This window comes from Corythoichthys intestinalis, chromosome 8, assembly GCF_030265065.1.
Source record: "Corythoichthys intestinalis isolate RoL2023-P3 chromosome 8, ASM3026506v1, whole genome shotgun sequence".
Classification (NCBI taxonomy): domain Eukaryota; kingdom Metazoa; phylum Chordata; class Actinopteri; order Syngnathiformes; family Syngnathidae; genus Corythoichthys; species Corythoichthys intestinalis.
In genome coordinates this window covers 47742558-47765190 of record NC_080402.1, presented here as the reverse complement: position 1 = coordinate 47765190, position 22633 = coordinate 47742558, and the positions used below count along the sequence as shown (strand labels likewise).

The 22633-nt window shown below is 40.3% G+C and overlaps 1 protein-coding gene across 1 annotated transcript in view; it reads right to left on the bottom strand.

Moving 5' to 3' along the window:
• Nucleotides 1–22633, bottom strand: part of mad1l1 (mitotic arrest deficient 1 like 1) — a 113409-nt gene that overhangs the window by 44255 nt on the left and 46521 nt on the right. Inside the window, exons 16-17 of the mRNA XM_057842981.1 lie at nt 14622–14841; nt 14326–14519 (exon numbers count right to left, since the gene is read on the bottom strand). Coding sequence (XP_057698964.1) covers nt 14326–14519; nt 14622–14841 — 414 coding nt within the window. The remainder of the gene's footprint in view (nt 1–14325; nt 14520–14621; nt 14842–22633) is intronic.

The following is a 22633-nucleotide window of genomic DNA, read 5'->3' as shown; positions in this document are numbered from 1 at the left end:
CGGAAATGGACATCTTTTGTTCAGACTAAGCGAATGAATTTCACGCCATCATTGAGTCGTGTTCTCTGCTACAAAGACTTCGAAAAAGCCTGCTTCCTCAACCGGTCTGCTTATGATCAAGGATTTGCAAAAAAGTGTGATTTTTGGATAGATGACTGATGACATTTTCAAAACAGAGCTGCCAACTGTTGTGGAACAGTGCTTAATTTGTAAATCATAAGGTGCCGGAACACAAAGTACATATGACAGCGCAGGGATGACGGCACGTGGACAGTTCCCGGAACATATTATAATAGCCTGAATAGGGAAATAGAAAGGAGAGGAGTGAATGATGGCTTCCTTCACTTTATTGTGGCAACAGTTAAATAACACATTACAAAAATAACAGCGGAGTGCTGCAACATGTGACCGCCAACTTCGCACTCACGACGCACTCTTCTCCTCACTTCCCGCTACGTCGACACTCTGCTGTCCGATGGCCCCTTTACGGGCCCTTACACAGTTACGGACATTACATTATGCAGAAAATGGTGCTGAAAACAAAACGCAAATGCCCACATGCCATGCTGTGGGACTTTCCTTTTTTTCTTTCTTTTCTATGTGCTTTTCTGACTCGTTTTGAACCATCTTCCTTCTTTTTGGATGTTGAAATACCATTTGATCCTGGCTGCTTGCTCCCAAGATGCCGCAAATTTCAAGTTTTTTTTTTGTTTTTTTTAAATGTCAGGAGTGTGATTTGTTGGTCCAGCTTCTCAGTGCACCAACAAATCTCAGACTCTTTTATATGATATTAATTTTCATAAACTACATGCAATTCTTGGGATGTGTTGTGTAAATGAATGTATGCATATTATTATTCTATTTTATACTGTAATGTCCTAACTGCATGTAATATTCGGATATAATGTTTTTCGAGGCCCCCTGAAGTGCACGCAACATTACCCTTGTTTTGGTCACCTGATGCGGGAGTGTGATAGAGAGGCACAGGCTCTATCTATCGCTCCGCACAGGCAGCCGAGAGCCCCAAGCTGTGTTCGTAATGTTAGCTCCATGTGTTAATAAAGAAACAAAGTTGTCAGCACGTCGTGTGTTCGATACCTTTGTCAACAAAAAGCTCATAACAAGACACTATGCACAATCCGTTTAAGAGACGCTGGGACTGGAGAGCTGTGAGTAGTAGGAGGCGAGGGGGAGATGAGTGAGAAGCAAAACTTCACGGTCAAATGTGGCGGAAGTCTGCTATTATTTTGTTTTCTTAGTGTTGCCACAATAAAGTGGAGAAAGCCATCAACGACTCATCTCCTTCTTTCCCCCCAACGTTTTTATATCATTATTTTATATGCACAAGAGCTGCCGGATCTGCCAAAATGAACATGAAGTCTGATTATTATTTTATTAAACAATGTCATCAGATAAACAAAAACATAAAATTGTGTGCAAATGCCTGCATCTTCAAATCATGAAAATAATAACAGCCTATATCTTACCAATCTTGTAATCTCGATGGGTCTCGTCCCCATTCCACGTCAGGTAGTCTGGGCACATTGTTTGCATCCTGATTAGCGTCTGGCTAATACATGTTAGGTCCAACATAAAATTCCAACCTCCTCCTCTTCCTCCAACTCTTCAAAAACTTGGATCTCCTCCCTTGCGCTCGATCTATCGCTTATATCGCTGTTTGAATCATTGTTTGAAGGGCTTTGTATGGCGGCCGTATGGAGCGCTGCCATCGCTGTTCTCAGTGTGACGTATCACTTCCGGGTTCGTCCCCTTTCAGGCTCGAACTTCGGAAACGCGATTATTTTGTCAAATATACAACATACAAATTATTTTTTCATGCTTTATTTGTTGGACAATGTTATTGTTGTTAATATTCTCCAACATGGTATTTGGCATGTTATGAAATTACTTCACATTTGGTCTTTAAGTTTGCAGTTTAATTTTGCCATTTCCAGTTTGCCATGTTGATAAACGTGATGTTTGTTTACTGCTTTACCTCATACTGCAATGAAAGAGGAACTGACGATCGGCCTTTGTGCCGCTTTCACACATGCCGCGCCCCGGGTAAATCCCAGACATTATACTAGGACGCGACTCGGTTAATCGCAGTGTCATCTCCGTGTCAGTCGACCCAGGAAATTGCTTTCAGCAATAAGGGCTACCTGTTTAAATCCTGGGATTTAAACAAGAGTTCAGCGTATGTCTGAAAGGGGCTTAAGGTAGTTGGTGTAAGATCAGAGGACAGGAATAGATGGAGGCAACTGATTCACTGTGGTGACCCCTGAAGGTAAAAGGCTAAAGGAAAAGAAGAAGAGGACTGCATGTCACGATTGTGCTGGTTAATCGCGGCTTCAAATGAAAGCAATTACATTCTGTATTCTGTTTGAGCCATGGTGAAGAAAATATGAAACACTGAAATGGTGAAAACAGCTTAAATTGCACACACTCAAAATTATCTTCAGAGAACAAATATCATAGTTTAGTTTCAAAGAAGTATTTCCTTCCATTTTACGTGGTATGACATTTCAGACGTACAAAAGAGGTAATTTGAAAGCTCAAACCAGGTACCGTAATTTCCTGAATATAAGGCGCACCCGTGTATAATGCGCACCCCAAATTTACTTGTAAAATCTAGGGAAAATTATTGTACCCGTTTATAACGCGCACCCTAATTTTAGCACCAATAAATAGAAGAATACAAGAAAACAGAGCTCGTGTACAGATACAGAAATGTCATTTTACTGACTGGTGAAACACAGCACAAGCATAGCACACTGGTAGTTCAAAACATTACCATAAACTGTCAATATTTACGGTAATAATATGATTTGACAACTTCTCCAACTTACCAGAATCTAGGAGAAAACAAAACAGATGTGACTTTTCTTTTAAAGGCTGCTGTATAACTTGCTCGTTTCATCATGATGAATAAATGTTTCTTCCATGGATTGATACGGTAAAATGAAAGTGAGAACGTAAGTCGGAAATCCGAGAGAGCTCATCGCTGTCGACACGACAGTAACAATCGGAACTATTGTTGTTTGGGTTTGAGTTTCGCGAGGGACAGATATAGTTGACGGGGACACACAGGAAGTCTGTGTTGTTACGTTTGTTTTGGTCCGAGTTGCAGAGCCGCAATAAACGTTGACTCAAATGAGTTCAAGAAACTAAATTCTGTGCTTTATGAAGAGTGAAAAAAGCAGAATTTAACACAGACGAAATCATTCGGCCGATCAGAGTGTAGTATTACCGAAACAAAATGGTGATGTCACGTACTGTAATGGTCGGCAACGGATCGCCACATGTTTCTTCAACACAACGTGGCCGTGTCAATAAAAAAAAAAAAAAAAAAAAAAGGTTTATATATATATATATATATATATATATATATATATATATATATATATATATATTTCTGTCTCCATCCATGTACCCGTTTATAATGCGCACCATGATTTTACAAGTTCATTTTGGGGACAAAAAAGTGCGCGTTATATTCGGGGAAATTACGGTAATTTAGAAATTTACAATTGTTTAAAGGGGTAAACATCAATTTTAGTGGAAAGTAATTCCCTCACTTTGGAACTTGTGTGAAGGAAATCAGAAGCTGGCACAGCTATGCACCGTTTATCTCCCTGATTAGCATGAGCTCATAAATGCCTCATCAAGGATGCTAATCAGGTGTCTAACCTGGGGGGTGTGCTAAAAATACAAAAAGGACATGCCAGATCCTGTTTTTTTTCCTCCACAAATTAAGACCCAACAGAGCAATCAATCGGCACTTTTATTCACCGACACGTAATAATCTTCTAACTAAACTGTTCACTGGTTGAGAACTTGAGAGAAGAAAAACAGAAAAAAAAAACATTCACGTAACTGGACTTTTGCTGAACAATCGATGACAAGTGGGCTCAAGTCCAAGCGGGTTGGAGACCCGTGAAGATCTTATGTCCTGCATATCCTGTAAGTCCTGCATTGCATTCGTCTTTGTAAGTTTTTTGTAACTTTGTGTATTGAATTTGAAAGGAAAATGTGTGTTTTGTTTTTGGCGAACTTTTTCATGAAGCTAAACTGTTGAAGCTACTCACACGTTGAAAATACGATTGTACAACGTTTTAAATGTATTCATTTGGTATATTTCAGTTACCGCGATTTGAGGGCTCAATAAATTGAAGAAAAGTACGCCTTGTGTTTGGAGTGTTTGTTTTTGGGTTTGCTGGAATAGTGTCACTGACACACGCAGCATCAAACAGGGGAGGGGGTAAGCGCTGCCGCGCCAAGCCACTGCTTGCTGCATTTTTGACACATGAAAAATAACGAATACATACTACTGTATGACAGAAAATTTTAGTGGTTTAGCATGGTAAACCGTGAAGGTAACCGGCACATGCCTACACCTGACCCCCCCAACCCCCCTTAAAAAGTTTCTCCTCGGATCTACACGATTCATGTAGGTCATCCTTTTTTACTTCAAAACGGCGAATTTCGCCGAAAGGTGAGAGATTTTCATGCCTGAGCATTATCCCCAACAAGTCTTTGTGTTTTTCTGGAACTGGGTAGTCTAAGTAGCCAAGGAGTTCATTAGGTGATCACATTGGTACATTGCCTTGTGAGTTCATTGTTTGACAGTTTGTTTTACTAACTAGAAACTGCAATTTCTGGAGAAATTACTCTGGGTCTTTCCTGTATGGCTATACAGACCTTAGACCCGGCCAGGTTGGTTTGGGGACATTTTGGGGACAATATCAGGTCACCTCCTGTTGATTTAGGGACATTGGGGGCGTGGCCTAGTCATATAAGGTCATTTGGGAACGTTTGGGGGGCGTCGCCTAGTCATGTGTGCAAACGTCAGTGAACTGGCTCGAAAATCCGGCCGGAATGTGTCTACAATCTTGAGGACAACTCTCATTATTATTACTGTAACATTGGTAAGGAAGTCGCCACCTTCGTCACGTTTTCATTTATTTCAGAACTTGTGCAACACAACAGGGCTACTGTCCGCCGTAGCCGAACCCAAAAACAATAGAAAATGAAAAGAGAAAGGAAAAACTATTCCGCACCTCTCTCACTCTCTCGTTAGTCACACGGTGCGTTCAGGAGCAGCATGCAAGACACAACTGCCACATTAGAATCCGATTCATTACAGTATTATTATTATTATTATTATTCCGATTTGTAATTTAAATTTCTTTGTTTTGCTATGTCTAATTGCTATCTGTAATTGTACCTGCCATATTTATGAAGAATTTGCCGTAGGTTTTTGGGGTCTGGAACACATCAAACGAATTATAATGTATTCTTATAGGAAAATCCCACTCGACATACGACCATTTCCAATTACAAACCAGGTCCTAGAATAAATTAATTTCGTATGTAGAAGTACCACTGTATTATCATTAGGGGTGCAACGGTTCAATTAGCCCACGGTTTGGTTTGAACCTCGGTTTTGGGATCACGGTTTCGGTTCGTGTTTAGCTTTTTTTTTTTTTTAACTGCCTTTATTTTGCTTTTAAGAAAATGAAATAAACACTTAAAATGTAAACATTTTCCACAGTTAAAATGCCTCTTAGCTCTTTGGCTAGTTTAGTGACTGACTACTGAAATACACACACAGTAGTAAAAAAGTTACTTGGCAAAGTAACGGGTGTTACCTTTCATGTTTCTTTTTTCATTTTTCAAAAAAAAAACAAAAACAAAAACATAGTATCCTTTGCTATGTTTGGAGGTCATTTAATGTTGTGAATCAACTGTTAAAGTTGATAAAATTGCTCCCGTTTTGCATTAGTTCCCTTTTGTCTACTTTCGACATGTGAAAATTTTAAAACTGTTTCACCCTTTAAAGATAAACTCAAGTCAAGATTTTGCCGATTTATGAAAATGGTGGCTGTTTACTAACGCGACCCAGTCTGTCATTTCGCATTTGTTCTATATGCATGAGATATCTAGGCGTAAATTGTAGGCTGTCGGCTAAATAAATTAAAATAATTTAAAAAAAAATTAAATTAAATAATAATTAAAAAATAAATTAACGAAGGCCGTCGTGTGTTTTCACTGGTCTCATCTTCGGGGTAGTCCTGCTCTGAGAAAGTGATATCTGTGGGTGATGCCGGCTGAGGTGCCAGAGTCATGTTATAAGTGTTGCCATTAGCATAGGGAACAAGCGCTGAGCAATGCTTGCAAATTGTTTTTTTTTTTTTCTCTCAATATTTTCTCTCCCTCCGCATTGTAGTCCACGGGGAAACAGAAATGTTTCCACACCGCAGATTTGAAAGAAGCCAGTGCTTCCTCAAAATTCGGTCTCTCCACTCCTCCGCTCACCATAGCTTTTCGTTTTCTTTGTTTCACTTTCACTTTGCTCGTAAGCGAGAGAGGGCGTGTTTCCTGTGTGAGATGTGGATGTACGATTGTTTTTGGGTTTTGTTAGTTGTTCTATAAAGATTACAGCAGAAGCTGTTATAAAAGCGCTATAGAAATTGAGTTAATGATGCCATTAAATTGACTTTGAAGCATTTCACTGGTCTTTCATTATTTAAGTTTCCATATCGCTTGTCCAAAAAAGGTAATGGGGGTGCTGGAGACTATCACAGCACAGCTGATTATGGGCCTAAAGTGGGGTACACCCTGAAATGGATGCAAGACGATCGCAGGGCACTTTGAGATAAGTAATCTTTACGTTGACGCTCACACCTAAGGACAATTTGGAGGGTCAATCAAATTATGCATATTATTGGGATATGAGAGGAAACCAGAGTCCCAGGAGAAAACCCACCAGGCACGAGGAAAACATGCAAACTCCACACAGGAAAGCCAGAGCCCGGGATTGAACCCTTCATCTCAGAACTTTGTGTGAGGCGAAGTGCTAACGCGTCAACTATTGTATCCTATGGAATTTAATGTATTGTCCCCATTTTAATAATTGGGCAATAAACTGTATGAGTGAAGCAGGAGAAGGTTAAACAGCTTACACCAGGGCGAGGATTTAGGTAGCGTTAGCTTGACGGCCACATTAGCAGGATTATCCAGCAGCCCTGTGGATCAGTTGAATGACATCAAAATCCTATTTGTAAGACTCACACACATCATTTGGTATTCATCAATGAAATTACCATAATTTTCGCCTATTGGAGTATAGGCCGCACAGCCCAAATTCCTCAGAATTTAAGAAAAAGATTAATATACGTATATACACTGTACCTGACGATTTACCGCATGTGTCCATGTCTAAATTTGGTATACCATATTTTTCGGACTATCAGCAGTTACCTTTTTCCTGTCGTTTCTAACATGCGGCTTTTATAAGGAAGCGGCTTATTTATGGATTATTTTTTTGACAAGCAAGCTTCGTATTTCCTTTGTAAAAATAATAAAACTGGATAATTAGACATACAGGGTGTTCCAAAATGTTTGACCCCATTTTGTATGCCAATAATTTTGACAATTTTCGTTGGAATGACCTCAAATTTTTACAGCTTGCGTAGAAACGTTTTAAGTTTTTGTGTGTAACGTTTGGCATTTCTATCTTTTCAGGTTAAAAAAATGCCGTTCACTTCAAAAGAAAAGGCATTTTGCATGTTAGAGTATGCTCGGACTCAGTCACCGAAGACAGTGCCAACTGTTGCCTTCTTCACAAATTTTGCAAAGAAGGCACCAACTAACCAACAAAACAGAGAATTACAGCTGCACTGGAAAATGTTACCAAAGGCATGCTACAGCGAGTTTGAACGAGCTCGAATACCGACTCGACGTGTACAGAGTCACAGGCAGCGCTCATACTGAACATTTATAAAAAAAATCTGTCATAGAACCAACAAACATTTGTAGTTTTCTTTGTAAATTTAACCAATAAAACTTATGACTTTCAACATAAAGTGTATTTAGTTTCATTAAGATCCATCTAATAGTTTCCGAGATATGGGCATTTAGAATGGGGTCAACCATTTTGGAACACCCTGTATTTTAAAAGAATGGCTTTCCAAATTTTGCCATGACATAGCTTTCAGACACTACACTAGCTCACCAGAAGCTCGTCAGACCTACTAGGAAAACTCAGGATTTCATAGGTGTATTTGGCTTCATCTGATACTATATGGTGCTATAAAAGAACAATTTTAAATGGATGAGCATCCACTATTTGCTACAACAAGAAAACGCGATGCTGGCATTGATTAAACATTTTCAACGGGCAATCGGAGGACTTTATTGCCACAGTACGCTACAACAAAGCTGCTATATAGGGTTAGCACTAGCTGTTAACTGTTTTTAAGAGGATTTCATCCACTTCAGGTTTAGAAGGGAAGGTAAATATCTTTGCAAATTTAGTGACTTGTTTTTTAAGGTTACTGTAATTTCCCGAATATAACGCGCACTTTTTTCCCCCAAAATCAATTTGTAAAATCATGGTGCGCATTATACACGGGTACAGGGACGGAGACAGAAATATATATATATATATTATAATTATATAAAGACCAATTTTTTTTATTAACACGGCCATGTTGTGTTGAAAAAAACATATGCGGCGATCTGTTGCCGACCATTATGGTACATGACGTCACCATTTTGTTTCGATAATACTTCACTCTGATTGGTCGAATGATTTCGTCTGTGTGTGTAAGTTGGTAAGTTGGAGAAATTATCAATACATATTATTACCGTAAATATTGTCAGTTTATGGTAATGTTTTGAACTACCAATATGCTATGCTTGTGCTGTGTTTCACCGTTCAGTAAAATGACATTTCTGTATCTGTACACGAGCTCTGTTTTCTTGTATTCTTCTATTTATTGGTGCTAGAATTAGGGTGCGCATTATAAACGGGTACAATAATTTCCCCTAGATTTTACAAGTAAATTTGGGGTGCGCATTATACATGGGTGCGCCTTATATTCGGGAAATTACGGTAAGTCCTCTTTAAAATCCTCATGGTGGGCTACTTTGTTTACATTATGTGATTCACTCAGGGTTAACAACTATCAGTAGTAAAAAATTGTAGCAGATTTTAGCTCTTTAAATCTGTCGTAACATCCGCAGTGAGGCATAAACTGTTCTTCAGTAATAGCATCAAACGTTGGAAAGAGCCTACGTCGGCATTAAAGTCTTCTGACTGCTCCTTGAAACCAGCTAAGAAATTAACGTAGTTGCAAACAGTGGATTTCCACCCTTTAAATGTTAAAATAATTCTTTTGCACTAGTACATTGCATCGGATGGAGCCCTATTGATCTGATAAAGTTTTGGGGAAGGAAGTTTTGAGTTAAAATTGTTTCAACTGACGAGCATGACAACAGAATGAATTTATATTAACGTAATTTACATATTTAGAGTTTAGATAGTAAACAAAACTGATAATTAACATTTGAACGAGGAGAGATTACATTATGTAAATTTTTGTTATTAACAAATTGTCTTGACTCAATTTGTGTGTGTGTGTGTCAATGCTGTACTGTACTGTACAACTGGAACTATGCCTCACTGCAGCCACAGGTCACCAGGTGTGTGGGGTGTGCGTGTGCCATACTTAGACTGGAGAGGAAAGCCTGAATACTAAAACTTATAGCAGTATGTGTGTATGTGTTAGAGAGTATGCGCGCCTGCACATCTGTATGTATCTGCGTCCGGCAGGGAGCAAAGGGGTTGGGTAAGAAGAGCAAATCGTGTAGGGAGTTTGCATGCGTTTGAGTCTGACATGGCACACACTCCATGAGAAGCTTATAATTGTGTGTGTGTGTGTGGGGGGGGGGGGGGGGGGGGGTGAATGCGTGTGTGCTCTCTGAGGTTAATAAAAATCGACAGTGAATTATCTCTTCTGGCAGGGTCGCAGGTGGATTGGACGAACTGGCATGCAGGCACACTCCTCCTCCTTATCTTAGCATCAGTGATTATCTTATAGACACTATCGTTCATGTGCTGTGATTAAACCGCCAAGCCTCGCTTGAACTCTGTTGCTAAGCAAAACAACAGCACCACGAGAAAAAAAGTTTTCCGATGCATTCAACTGTTGAGTATTGTAGACCAGTGATCCCCCAACCACCAGGCCGGGGACCGGTACCGGTCTCGGTCTGTGGCGCATTTGCTACCGGGCCGGAGAGAAATAATAAATAATTTGTTAACGACCACAATCTGGCCTTGACCAATCTGACTTGCTATTTGTATACGACACCCTCTCGTGGTTGGCTGCCATTACTGGGGTGTTTGCACACCTATAGCAGGCCAGCGTCAATCAATGTAAACTGTAACGTTAGCTGCTATTGGCTGTGTGCTGTGGGTGGCAACATCTTTGGACGGCTTTTTTAGGGTCACCTGCTGAGCCAGAAGAGGAGCCTACAACCGAGTCCATTCTGCATAATATGTGGCTATAAGCTAGCAAACGAGGCAACAAAAGTGAATGCACTGAGAGAATCATACCTCGTGGCGAACAGTATTGTTACAGCCGAGAAACCCTTCACGATTGGAGAAGAACTCATTGTGCCTGCGCAGTGGCACAAGAAGTGGGGTGCTGCAGTACCCCCTGGTGTTGGGGAGGGAATAAAAGTGTTTGGTAGATTTTTTTTTTTTTTGTTAAAAATAAATCAATAAATAAAACATTTTGGAACAATGGCTTATTGAACTTGGGGTATTAAATATATATGTTGAAAAAGTTTTTTCAGAGGATGCGTTAACATGCCGCAAAAATGAATTAGTGATTTTTTCCTTACAAAAACAGCAACATTTTCAAAAATTCAATTCAAGGTCGAAAATGAAAATGATTATGATAGTTTCTAATAGTGCCCAGCGAGGAAAAGTAGACTGCAGATTTAGACTGTGGAGAACTACAAATAGCTTGCAATGTAGCCATATTATTGTTTGTTGTTGCAGTTGAGCTGCCGCCGTGCAGAGCGCTGTTGGACATTCGTGTGCAGTTTATTTGAGTGTTGTGAAAAGTGAGTGTTAAACCGAGGCTTATTGGACCTTTTAATTTTCAAATGTTTTTGTGTGTCATTGCGCCATCTAGCTGCAGGGATTAGCATTATAATACAAGGGCACTTTTAGTTCAAATACAAAAAAACACACTGTAGGTGAAAAAGGAAGCCAAGTAATAGTACGGGAACTATACAGCATGCGTGTGCACTGCCATCTTGCACGCCTTGTATGAATAAAAAGCGCGAGCACGACAAATTTGGACTGAAACAGCCGTTTTTGGATGGGGAAAAATCAAATAAGATCCTCAGCACCCCGTGCTGTGAGTAACTTCCAGCCGGCCTGTGCCTGCGACCACGGATATTTTCCTTCAAGTTTTAGGAGAGGCCTCTGTTAAAAAGGTTGATTCATGTCATGATAATGTTCGTTTTTTGCCCCTTCGTTTTATTTTATAGTTACTGTAATTTTCCGACACACACAGTGCCGGTCTGTGATAAAAAGGCCCACATCACACTGGTCCATGGTGCAAAAAAGATTGGGGACCACTGTAGATGAGCTTACACTCTGAGGATACAGCTTCTAGAATGATAAACAACCTTCCTTAGACTTATTATAAAAGGCACCTGGCACCAAATAAGCAGGATTGCCATGAAAGAAGGCAAAAAAATGTCAAGATGAATGTGATGGCTCCTGTTGCTTATAATGAAGCCACCTTGTATCATAGATAACAGAAAAAAACATTTTGAATATACAGTGCATATATTCCAAACTCAGGCATATGTGCAGTGTACACACATACAATAGATTAATGGCTCCGCTCACCAGTTATTAACTATTACTGCCACGTTGCAAAATATAAATAAAGTGACTTAAAATATTCTTGATAAAAAATAAAAATAACTACAACATGCAATCTGCTGTCTCAAAAGATGTTGCTTTGAGATACTATATAGTTCAAATAGTCCATGACAATACATGGAACTCAAAACTGTCATATCCGAACTCATCCTTCCCTCATTAACGAAATGAAAACTAATTGCATTAATCTGTTCCACTCGCTTAAAAAAAAGATTCTGATCAGATTTCTTCCCAGAGAATATCCCAGAGAAGATTATACGCCTAAAATGAGTATTATGATAGTACATGTCTACATAGGTTGCTCCATATTTCATCATTGTGATGCTATTCGTTAGCTCGTCTAAAGTGTTTCCCATTAAGTATTAACATTTTGCTAACAGACCCTGAGGCAAAGATAAAGTATGTGGTTGTTGTTTTTTATTCACACCTAAATTTTTATTGTTTTATATTTGAGTTGACAGTGAACACTTTTGAAGAAGTAGAATAAGATACCAAACTGCTGCTTGTTGTGCAGTGGGTTAGGGTTGAGCTCATTGCCATACAATGTCCCAATCTAGTAACACCAAAAATTAAGTTACATACCAAAAATTAAGTTACATACATACATACATACATACATACATACATACATACATACATACATACAGTGGGGCAAATAAGTATTTAGTCAAGCACCAATTGTGCAAGTTCTCCTACTTGAAAAGATTAGAGAGGCCTGTAATTGTCAACATGGGTAAACCTCAACACTGAGAGACAGAATGTGGGGAAAAAAACAGAGGGTTTTGAGTGAAAATCTCCTTCTATCAGCAAGGGCATTGAAGATGACATGTGGCTGGGTCTTTCAGCATGACAGTGATCCAAAACACACAGCCAGGGCAACAAAGGAGTGGCTTCGTAAGGAGCAATTCAAGGTCCTGGAGTGGCCTAGCCAGTCTTCAGATCTCAACCCCATAGAAAATCTGTGGAGGGAGTTGAAAGTCCGTGTTGCCCAATGACAGCCCCAAAACATCACTGCTCTAGAGGAGATCTGTGTGGAGGAATGGGCCAAAATACAGTGGTACCTCTACATACGAAGTTAATCCGTTCCAGGACCTTGTTTGTAAGTCGAAATGGTCGTATGTCGAGCAGGATTTTCCCATAGGAATACATTATAATTCCATTAATTCGTTCCACAGCCCAAAAACCTGCACTAAATACTTAAAAAATACTGCTGGTGCTATTACAAATGGCAATTACACGTAGCAAAACAAATAAATTATAAATCAAAATTGGAATAATGTAATAAAAAGAATAATAATAATTCCTGTAATAGTGTAACGAATCGGGTTCTAATAAGGCGGACGTTTTTTTGTGTACCTGAACGCACCGCGGGGCTCACGTGCCAGAGACAGACCGGTGAGCTTGAGTTTCACTTTCACTTTGAATGTTCTCTTGAGAACACCATCAATTGCGGCAGACAGCAGGCGTTTTGTGTTGAATAAGTTGTAAAAGAAATGATGAAAACGTGGCGAAGCTGGCGATTTCTTTGGAGACAATAAGAATTGTCAGCTTAATTTATAAAGACTGGCGAACGATGGTCGTCGGAGGACCGTGGAGATGTATTGTTGAGCCATTTCACGGATGCCCACCCCACGCTCATATTTTTCTGTCATTTGCATCTTCATTTCGAAGGTAAGCATCAACTTTTTCCTTGTTTCACCACCTGTACCAACCTTTTCTGAAACCTGTGTTGATTTGTCACACAAGAAAATCCGCCGTGCATTCGTCTGCGGTGCTGCCATTGTCGTCGTATTTCGAGCATGTCGTCGGATGTAGAAACAAATGGCGAGTCAAATTTTACGTCGGATGTCGAAAAGTTCGTGTGTCGAAGCGATCGTATGTAGAGGTACCACTGTACCAGCAAGAGTGTGTGAAAAGCTTGTGAAGAGTTACAGAAAACGTTTGGCCTCCGTTATTGCCAGCAAAGGGTACATAACAAAGTATTGAGATGAACTTTTGGTATTGACCAAATACTTATTTTCCACCACGGTTTGCAAATAAGTTCTTTAAAAAAAACTCAAACAATGTGATTTTCTGTTTTTTTTTCACACATTCTGTCTCTCATGGTTGAGGTTTACCCATGTTGACAATTACAGGCCTCTCTAATGTTTTCAAGTGGGAGAACTTGCACAATTAGTGGGTGACTAAATACTTATTTGCCCCACAGTGCGTGCGTGCGTGCGTGCGTGCGTCCGTGCGTACGTACGTACATACGTACATACATACATGTGCACACGTGCACACTCCCCCCCAAACTCACATTTAAGTAGCTTGCATTGATTTAAGCGAGCCAGACACGTGACACTATCCCTGTCATCAGTCTCTCCCTAGCAACTCGCACACAGAAAAAAAAAAACAAAAGTGTTACCGTAATGACGTTCTCGCTGCACGGCCGAGTGGGGCACAAAGCAATAAGGTGGTGTAATGGTGCATAAAAGCGCTTTGTACCCTGCAAGGTCAAATTCCTCTCTCTCTTTCCCACTTTCTGTAACATTTGGATATGCCGTAGATCACAGCATTAAGATGGTATGTACCTTTTTGAAGACCAAGTAGTCCTCCATATGCTCAGCGTAAACTGAGGTCAGCCGGTACTGGTTTTCTATAGGGATGTCCAGCTGGTAACCGGTGAGGATGTAGCAGACAGTGCGGAACTCCTGAATCTTCTGCTGGAAAACCTCCTTCAGACGCTGGTTCTTCAGCTCAGACCGCTCAATCTGCTTGAGCAAATCTAAGGAAGGAAAACGTGAGAGAGTTGTTCAGGCATCTTTTAGGAAATGTGCAAAGACTCGATATTGTTACCCAGAGTGGGTTTAAATCCTGTGTTTCATACCCTGAACCTCCTTTGATGGCGGTAGGCTGAGGTTAGCTGAGTGCAAGGCAGCATCCACTTTGGCCCCACTGCCCCCCTCCTGCACTTTGCGTACCACATCCCGCAGGTGTTCCACTTCCTGCCGCAGGGCTTCCGTCTCCTGCTGTCGCTGCTGCTTGGCCACGGCAGTGGGGTTCATCTTTAAGTTGAGCACACGGGTCTTGAACGAGTCGTAGTCGCCCTGAGAGACGTAATTATTGATTTATTTGGTGTCATATGTGCGACCCAAAGATTTACCAGCCCCACAAAATAACATCAGAAAAACTCTAGGTGTTTGTCACCGCATTGTAGAAAAATATGTGACAAATGGGATTCAAGGACAGGCCAGCAAGTCACATACTCCTAAACCTCACAGCAATCCAATATATAGAGCTATTACAGCTACAAAAGACTGGCCGACGTCACACCAAAACCTATATGTTAGGAATTGAATATCCCTTTAGTTCATAAGTGAGTCAAGGCAGGTGACCAAATACTTTTGGCAATATAGTGTATCAAAAAAATATTTCCACAATTATTATTATCAGACGTGAGATTTAAGGACTGACCCCCACGAAACAACATAAAAGTTTTCGACTCAATAATCAAAGACAACCCGAATGTAATCTATTTCACACTTTTCCTCAACCCAAAACAACAAACAAACAAATTAATCTTAACCGTAGACAACTCCTGCGGGGGCGGTTGTGCACGACATGTGAGAGAGAATCAAATTAGCTCTCGTTGCACACAGCCACTGGAATTTGCGAGGCAAACTAAGATAAAGTGATGCAACATAAATGATCATTTAGCTGGCAACAGAAAACATTTTAAAGAGAATCCCAAGCAACCGTAAGAATACTGCAGAATTCAGTGGTGCGCACAAGGCCACGGGCTTATTATTCGCTAAACCACAATAAAGTGTCCGAAGGCGGGGATGAGGAGGACCTTGTCAACCGGGGTCAATGTACGTGTGGCAAAACAACTTGATGGAATGCTGAAAAAACATCGCAGGAGACATCTGCCACCGAGTGAGGATAAGTTCAATTAGAAGTACAAAAGAATTTTAAAACGAGGCTACCAAACAAGGCCAAACAATGTCCCCATTGGCAATATTTGAAAAGGAGCATACAAAGGTAACGTATTTTTCAGATAATAAAGCGCACTCGATTATAAAATGCGCCACCAATTAACAATATTTTCATACATAAGACCCGCCTGATTTTAAGCCATGTTAATGTAACAATGTACTGCATTTTTCATTTGTATTTAACATATCAATTATTTGTTTTATTCATTTATCTATTGGTTAGCTTAATGATGAATAGCACTTAATGGGAGCTGTGCAATACTGTTGGGGCCAATAAAACAGGTTCGAGGTAAATAAGCGCAACCAGAATTCATTCATAAAGCACACTAGATTATAAAGTGCGCTGTCAATATTTGGGAAAACAGAGAATTTCAAGGCCCTATAATCCGGAAAATACAGTAGTTTAATCAGTTTTGATCTGTCTGTTGGTTAGAAATATTTTCAAGGAGAATGTGGAGGTAACTTTGATCCGTTTGATCCGCTAGCTAGAAAAAAATCTTCTACTGTTCATAAATGCCTTTTCAAACTAGAAACACAAGAAAGGCACAACTGCTAGTTTTAAGGAGAAAGCAGCCGTGAAAAGGCCTTAACTAGTTTCAGCGAGAGTTTAATCTTGTTCGTTCCACCAAAACTGCTTCAAGATATAATTTAGTTTCAACAAGAAGTTTGCAAGCCCCTGTTAGAGTGTCCCAAAGCTTGTGAAACTCAAAGAATTGTCATTTATCAAGGCTTTCTCTGTTCCGTTAATTGTTAATACATCCACCAAAACAACACGATAACCCTCCACCGTTTTCTGACACATCAGTGGTGCTGCCCACAGGGATAGAACATATGGACCCTCCTAACTGCGCAAATTTACTCTTGCCATGCTTCCCATAATGGCCAGCAATGCTAATTTGTTTAGGTCAGGGGTCCCTAAACTATTCCACATCGGGCTGCAGTAGGTGCAGGATTTCTTTCCAGCAAGACAGGACAAGATCTTTGAACCAATCTGGTGCCTTACAGTTGATTGTAGTCAGGTACTGCTTGTTTTAGCAGAAACATCATTGGTTAAACAGTCTGTTCTTGATCAGTAGAAACAAAAACCAGGACCCACAGCGGCGCTTGAGGACCGGTTTGGATACCCCTGGTGTAGGTACTACTACTGCCCAATCATTACATACAGAATTAAAAGTTTTAACAGTACCGTGCCAAACATTGCAAAGTGTAGTGTCAAAAGTGTAAATCAAGAAAAAATACATGAAGTATTTCAGCGGGAGTGCATTTTGAGATACAAGTGGCATCGAAAGTCTTTTGTTTGCAAAAATGAGATAAAGTAGCTCCTCCAGTCATCACTGCTGTGTGTCACTATCATGTTCTCACACATTTCCCAGTAATTTGGACATACAAAGTTGGTGAATAGTTTGCGTCTGCCGAAAGAATTAATCTTATTTCAGGATGTGTCCATGTCATTTACAAGGTTGTGACCTTTGTGAAGCTTCAACTCGAACTGTCAGGTGACAGAAGAAGGGAGTTGAAAACTTTAGTTCCGGTTTCATACCCTGGAGTTTGGAAAAGAACAAATTAACTCTTTGACAGCTATAACACACGTATGTTTGTTTTACCAAGATAATAGTCACTTTGATTATTTCTAAAAACACAATAAGTTAATAGAATACTAAGGAGTCTTTAATATTTGCAAAAACACATTTTAGCTGGTTCGCTTAGTCTTTGGTAATTACAAAATGTCTATATTTCGTTGGAAATGTATTTAAATTTTGACTTGTTTTGCAAACTCACAGAAAATCTTTTCAATGTCATTTCTAGCCAAAAGCCAAAACACAGGGCCTTTTATTCTGTTATCAATAACGAACAAGCACAAATCTGGATGCATTAATCCACATTCGTGTAGCACATGAGTGAGATAGATGTAAATAGATAGAGGCGTGTGTTATGGCTTTATCAGTGTATCTGTTCTTGATTTCAAAGCATCAGCAGACGCTCACTTGATGCAATCTCCTGCAAGGGCAACAATTTTATCATGTCTTGGACCCTTGGCGGCAAAAACATGAAAGCATGAAAGACAAAGCGGATATATTTTACAGCAGCAGCATTTTGGCTCGAACTGAGGGCACGACAATATAAAACCAAGTTGAACATTTACAATGCAAAAGCGTTAGCATGCCACAGCCAGGTATATACCCGGACACCATACAAGCTGGGATATTTTCTGGGTTGGCACATCAATGGAACAATGAAGCCCCTGTCATCAATATTGCATTTTTGGAATGGAGTAGGGAGCCACAGAGACCAAGGAGAATTTCTTTTTGCAATAGCTTGATAAGAACTCACTGGTAAAGGCCTGTACTAACTGGCTGTCAATCAACATTAAGAGACCCAACCATTCACATTTTAGCTGATGCCAGGTTATATGATCTAAAAATAAAATCTCTGAATTTTTTCACCAAAAAATTGATTTAGATTTGTTACATTTTTTTTCTCTCCCTTTTACTTTTTTTTTAAGAAACACAAGACAGAGAAAGCTCAAAGCAAGTTTAAAAAAGTGTTAAATGTTAAATACAGGTAAAACATCTCCCCCATTTGTGCTTTCTGTCCACAAATACAATGTAATAACTAGGCCAGGGGACCCCAACCGCCGGGCCGTGGACCGGTACCGGTCCGTGGCGCAATTGCTACCGGGCCGCACAGGAATAATAATTTATTAACGACTGCATTCTGTCCGAATTAACTTCGGCGCATCACATTTGTTCCCGGAAATAATTAGCCCCCATACTAGCATGACTGAAAAACAGACGTCTTTGGACAGATTTTTTTAAGGGGAAAAGGGCATCTGATGAGCTAGAAGATGAGCCTACAACCTTGAAGAAAACAAATCTACGCTACTTCCCAATCACCAAAGACCCACAAACTGCGAAGGAGTGTATTCGTGACCCATTTGTGAATAAACCGAGTGATTCGAGCATGTCTGTGCAATAGGAGGATCAGCTTGTAGAGATCGCAAATGACGGCGACCTTAAACGTACATTTAAGACAACAACTCTACCGAGTTCTGGATTAAAGTAATTCCAGAATATCCTGACATTGCTGGGAGAGCACTGAAAACCGTGCTACAATTTCCAACATCGTATCTTTGTGAAGCGGGCTTCTCTCACTCTTCCATCACACCTAGACGGGACAATCTCGTCTCAACAAGTTATATTTTCCCTGCACTTAACACGACGGGGATAAAAACAAATGTTATTTTATTTTTACTGTATTTTTCTGCCGCACATTTACATGCGCGTAACGTTAAAAATTGCCGCGAATCCAGCGATTCCAAAGTAAACATTACAAGCTTTCTTTAAAGAAAGGACTTTTAACTTACGTTTGATCATGGACGGGCATGTAGAAAAGTTTACCTCAGACACATCCTGCCATGTTAGCTGGACACAATAACTGCACGCAGCTCTCTCACATAGCGACTTCGCCGTGTCGTTAAACATTAATTTACGCAATTGTGTTGCACATTTATGTTTATGATGTAAATATTTTTTTAGCACCATAGGATAAAATTGAGAGTCCAACTGAATATAAAAGAGGGCTTTTTCCCTGCCACAAAAGCCTTGGGAGCAAAATTTTATAAGGGTGCAAAATTTGACAGAACACCAGTCCGTGAAAAAAAGACCCAAATCACACCGGTCCGTGGTGCAAAAAAGGTTGGGGACCCCTGAACTAGGCAAAGAAACAAACTCTCATGGAATAATCTATTGAATAACTTGTTGCCAGATTTTCTTTTTGGCAAGTAAGAAAAAACGACAACAAAACCCTATCTTTTTTTCTTTTTTTTTTTTTTTTTTTTAAGTATCCCAATTTTAAGGGTTTCGGGTTTTTATGAATTATTAAGGGTGTAACGGTACATGTTATAGTATTGAACCGTTTCGGTACGTTGTAGTCGGTTCGGAACGGGCGCGTACCGAACGAGTTTCTGATGTAATATAACCCTTACTTTTCGACGCTGTGAGTCGACCGGGTTACAGTTTCTTTGTGTAGATTATATTTACTCCGTGTTCGCTACTAGAATGAGGACCATCACGGTAGGACAGTCCAGAAACGTCAACGGTGCGACAACGTGGCCTCCGCGAGAACGCAGTGAAACGCAGGCGTTAGAGTCAATCAGCCAATGCACACCAGTCGCAGTGCGACCGGGTGTTTGATGCGTCCCAGAAGCGGCTCAACGCGACGCACGAGAAAAGAACGGCAGAGTTTATTTGACGCGAGACGCGGCCCTCCTGCATCAATACTACTAGCTAGGATCAGGCCGGAAGTCACTCGTGTAATAATACGGTGGATCTGGTCGATTTTCAAACTAATATGCAATGGTAACCTACTTTTTGATTCCATCAGATCTCTTGAGCACAGGCGTTTTTTGCCATGGGCAATGTGGGCTACCGCCCAGGGCGCAATCTAATTATCCGCTAGTTTTCTAGACTAATACCGCTCATTTCCACGTCAAGTTAGTAGAGTGGGCGCTAAGGCGCCCCTTACTATCATGTCAACTGCTGCTGAGAGTCGTGTGTGTCAGAGGAAAAGGCAGGGGGAGTCGAGAGGGGGATCAGCTGCTCGCAACTGCAGAGTGAGTGAGCGGGACGAGTCTCTATCACTCTCAGAGGAAAAGTAGGGAGGGGTTACCCGTAACCTGTACAGTTTTTCCACAGGCCACCTCATTATTCATGTGACTACTTAAAGAAATGGTGATTTTTTTTCCCAAGAAAGTCCATTAATGGGTCTATCATATTCCTCGTTCAATACTCTATAAGAAAAATATAACATATATGCATCTAAAATAATCCTAAACGATTTTATTAGCAATTTTAATACTCCTTTTAGCAAGGTTACTTGGGTATGCGGTATGCCGCTGCGTACGTTCCCATAGCAACCAGTCCTGTTATTGTCCTACGTCAAAAGCGCTGCATATTCTGAGAACGAGAATAGGCGTAAGCTTAAGGTGCGCATTTTGAGCAGAGGACGGCCACCCCACCTGTTAGGATTAATCTGTGCGTCCATGAACGAATATAAGTATTTCCTCTTCATGCCATAAAGTTCTTATGATAAGTTAGAGCCGTCATCAGCGCGACCGTATCGTGTTTTTCTTGTTACGTCAGCTGGTTTATCCCACTCGTTCTCGCTGCGTCGAGGAGAGCGTTCTTTACTTTATATTCGCATTGCACATTTGCTTTAAGAGGGAAGGTGTTAGTTTAGCATCTTAAAATGATGCTGTACATCCATATGAGTGTTAAGTGCTTAGTTTTCGCCACTTTTATGGCCAAGATGACAGCACGCAGCGCGCACTCGAACCCCCCGTCCCCACCTTCGTGTTCATTTTACTGCACAAATATGTATGTGTGTCACGTGACTCAGAGTGAGTGGGCGGCAATCGGGCCCTTTTTTAACTGGCAAAATGAAAAGTTATCCGTCTGGAAAGAAAAAAAGAAAGAAAAAAAAGCAGAAGAGGAGAAAAGGAAGCAAGACAGCGGTGAGTGTACTATGTTACTGTAGTTTTATGTCCTAATGTAGTCGAAGCACTGCAGACTAGTAGTAGTAAACCAATTAACTGCCTTAACTTGTTGTAACTAGCTTGTTAGCGTTTGCTAACAGCATTGCAGCATGCTAGCGTTTCTTCATACATAAAGATGTGACCTAGAACATGAAATCACTGTTTAGAATCACCATACACACTGATCAGCCAGACTGATAAGATGTTACATGATTCACTCCTGTGCCTGAATGTTATCCTTATTAAGTAAAAGCAATATAACTGACCAGGTAGTCAGTAGAATATGGTATGTGTAAAGGTATGTGTACTAAGCACAATAATAATAATAATAATCTGAAGTACATTTTGTTTATTAAGGCAAATGTGTGTAAATAATTAAGGATAGTGTGAGTGAATGAATAATGCAATTGAGGGGGGGGGGGGGGGGGGCACTTTGAGTGTCCAAAAAAGCGCTCTATAAGAGCGAGGCTTTATTAGACTTTTATTAAATATGCTATTGCTACAAGTCCAACTGTCCCCCTTACTTGCACATGCTCAAAGGGCCCCATGTTGCCTGTAGCCTAGGGCCCCCGGGGACCCTTGCTACGCCTCTGGGCGGGGGATAGACTATTTTAGTAAAATAACGTAAAAAGCGTAACACATTCTTGTGTTTGATGTCGGGTTGCACATTTCATTTGTAAAATACATGTTAAAATCTTTGTCATTGGGATTGCTTTTCTCTTTAGCACAGGACTTCTTTTTTCTTCTTTCTTTCACAAAGAAAGCTGACCAATACGCGGGGTCTGAAAGGCAAATTGTTGTTGGATTATTATCTTTAAATACCTGCTATTTTTTTAGCAGAATTCTAGCTTTGTATAGGCTATTATATTTTGCATTTTGTTTTTTTACTGTACCGAAAATGAACCAAACCGTGACCTCAAAACCGAGGTACGTACCGAACTGAGATTTTTGTGTACCGTTACACTCCTATGAATTTTGTACATTTTTTTTTAATGATTATCATACTGGCAAAAGCTGTTTGCGTTTTAAAAAAAGAGGAACACAAGACCAAAGGAACAGTTCATACATAAAGGGAAAAGGGTCATAGAAGCTTGAAAGTTGGCTCAAGGTAGTGTGAGAATGAGTGCGTGATGCAGAGTGTGTGTTTAGTGGCCGACAATAGATCTTGTATGAGTGTGTTTTCTTTTACCTATCATGGTAATAAAATGCATGAAAACATCAATTACCACAGCAAAGGCCTTTTCATAAGCCTAGTACGTTTGGGTCAGGCAACAATGCGGAAAGAAGACAGTACCCCGCTTGCCAGCATGGCCAAATGTAGACGTTTTGAATAAACAGCATTTCAGGAAGTAAACGTCATAGATTTTCGTT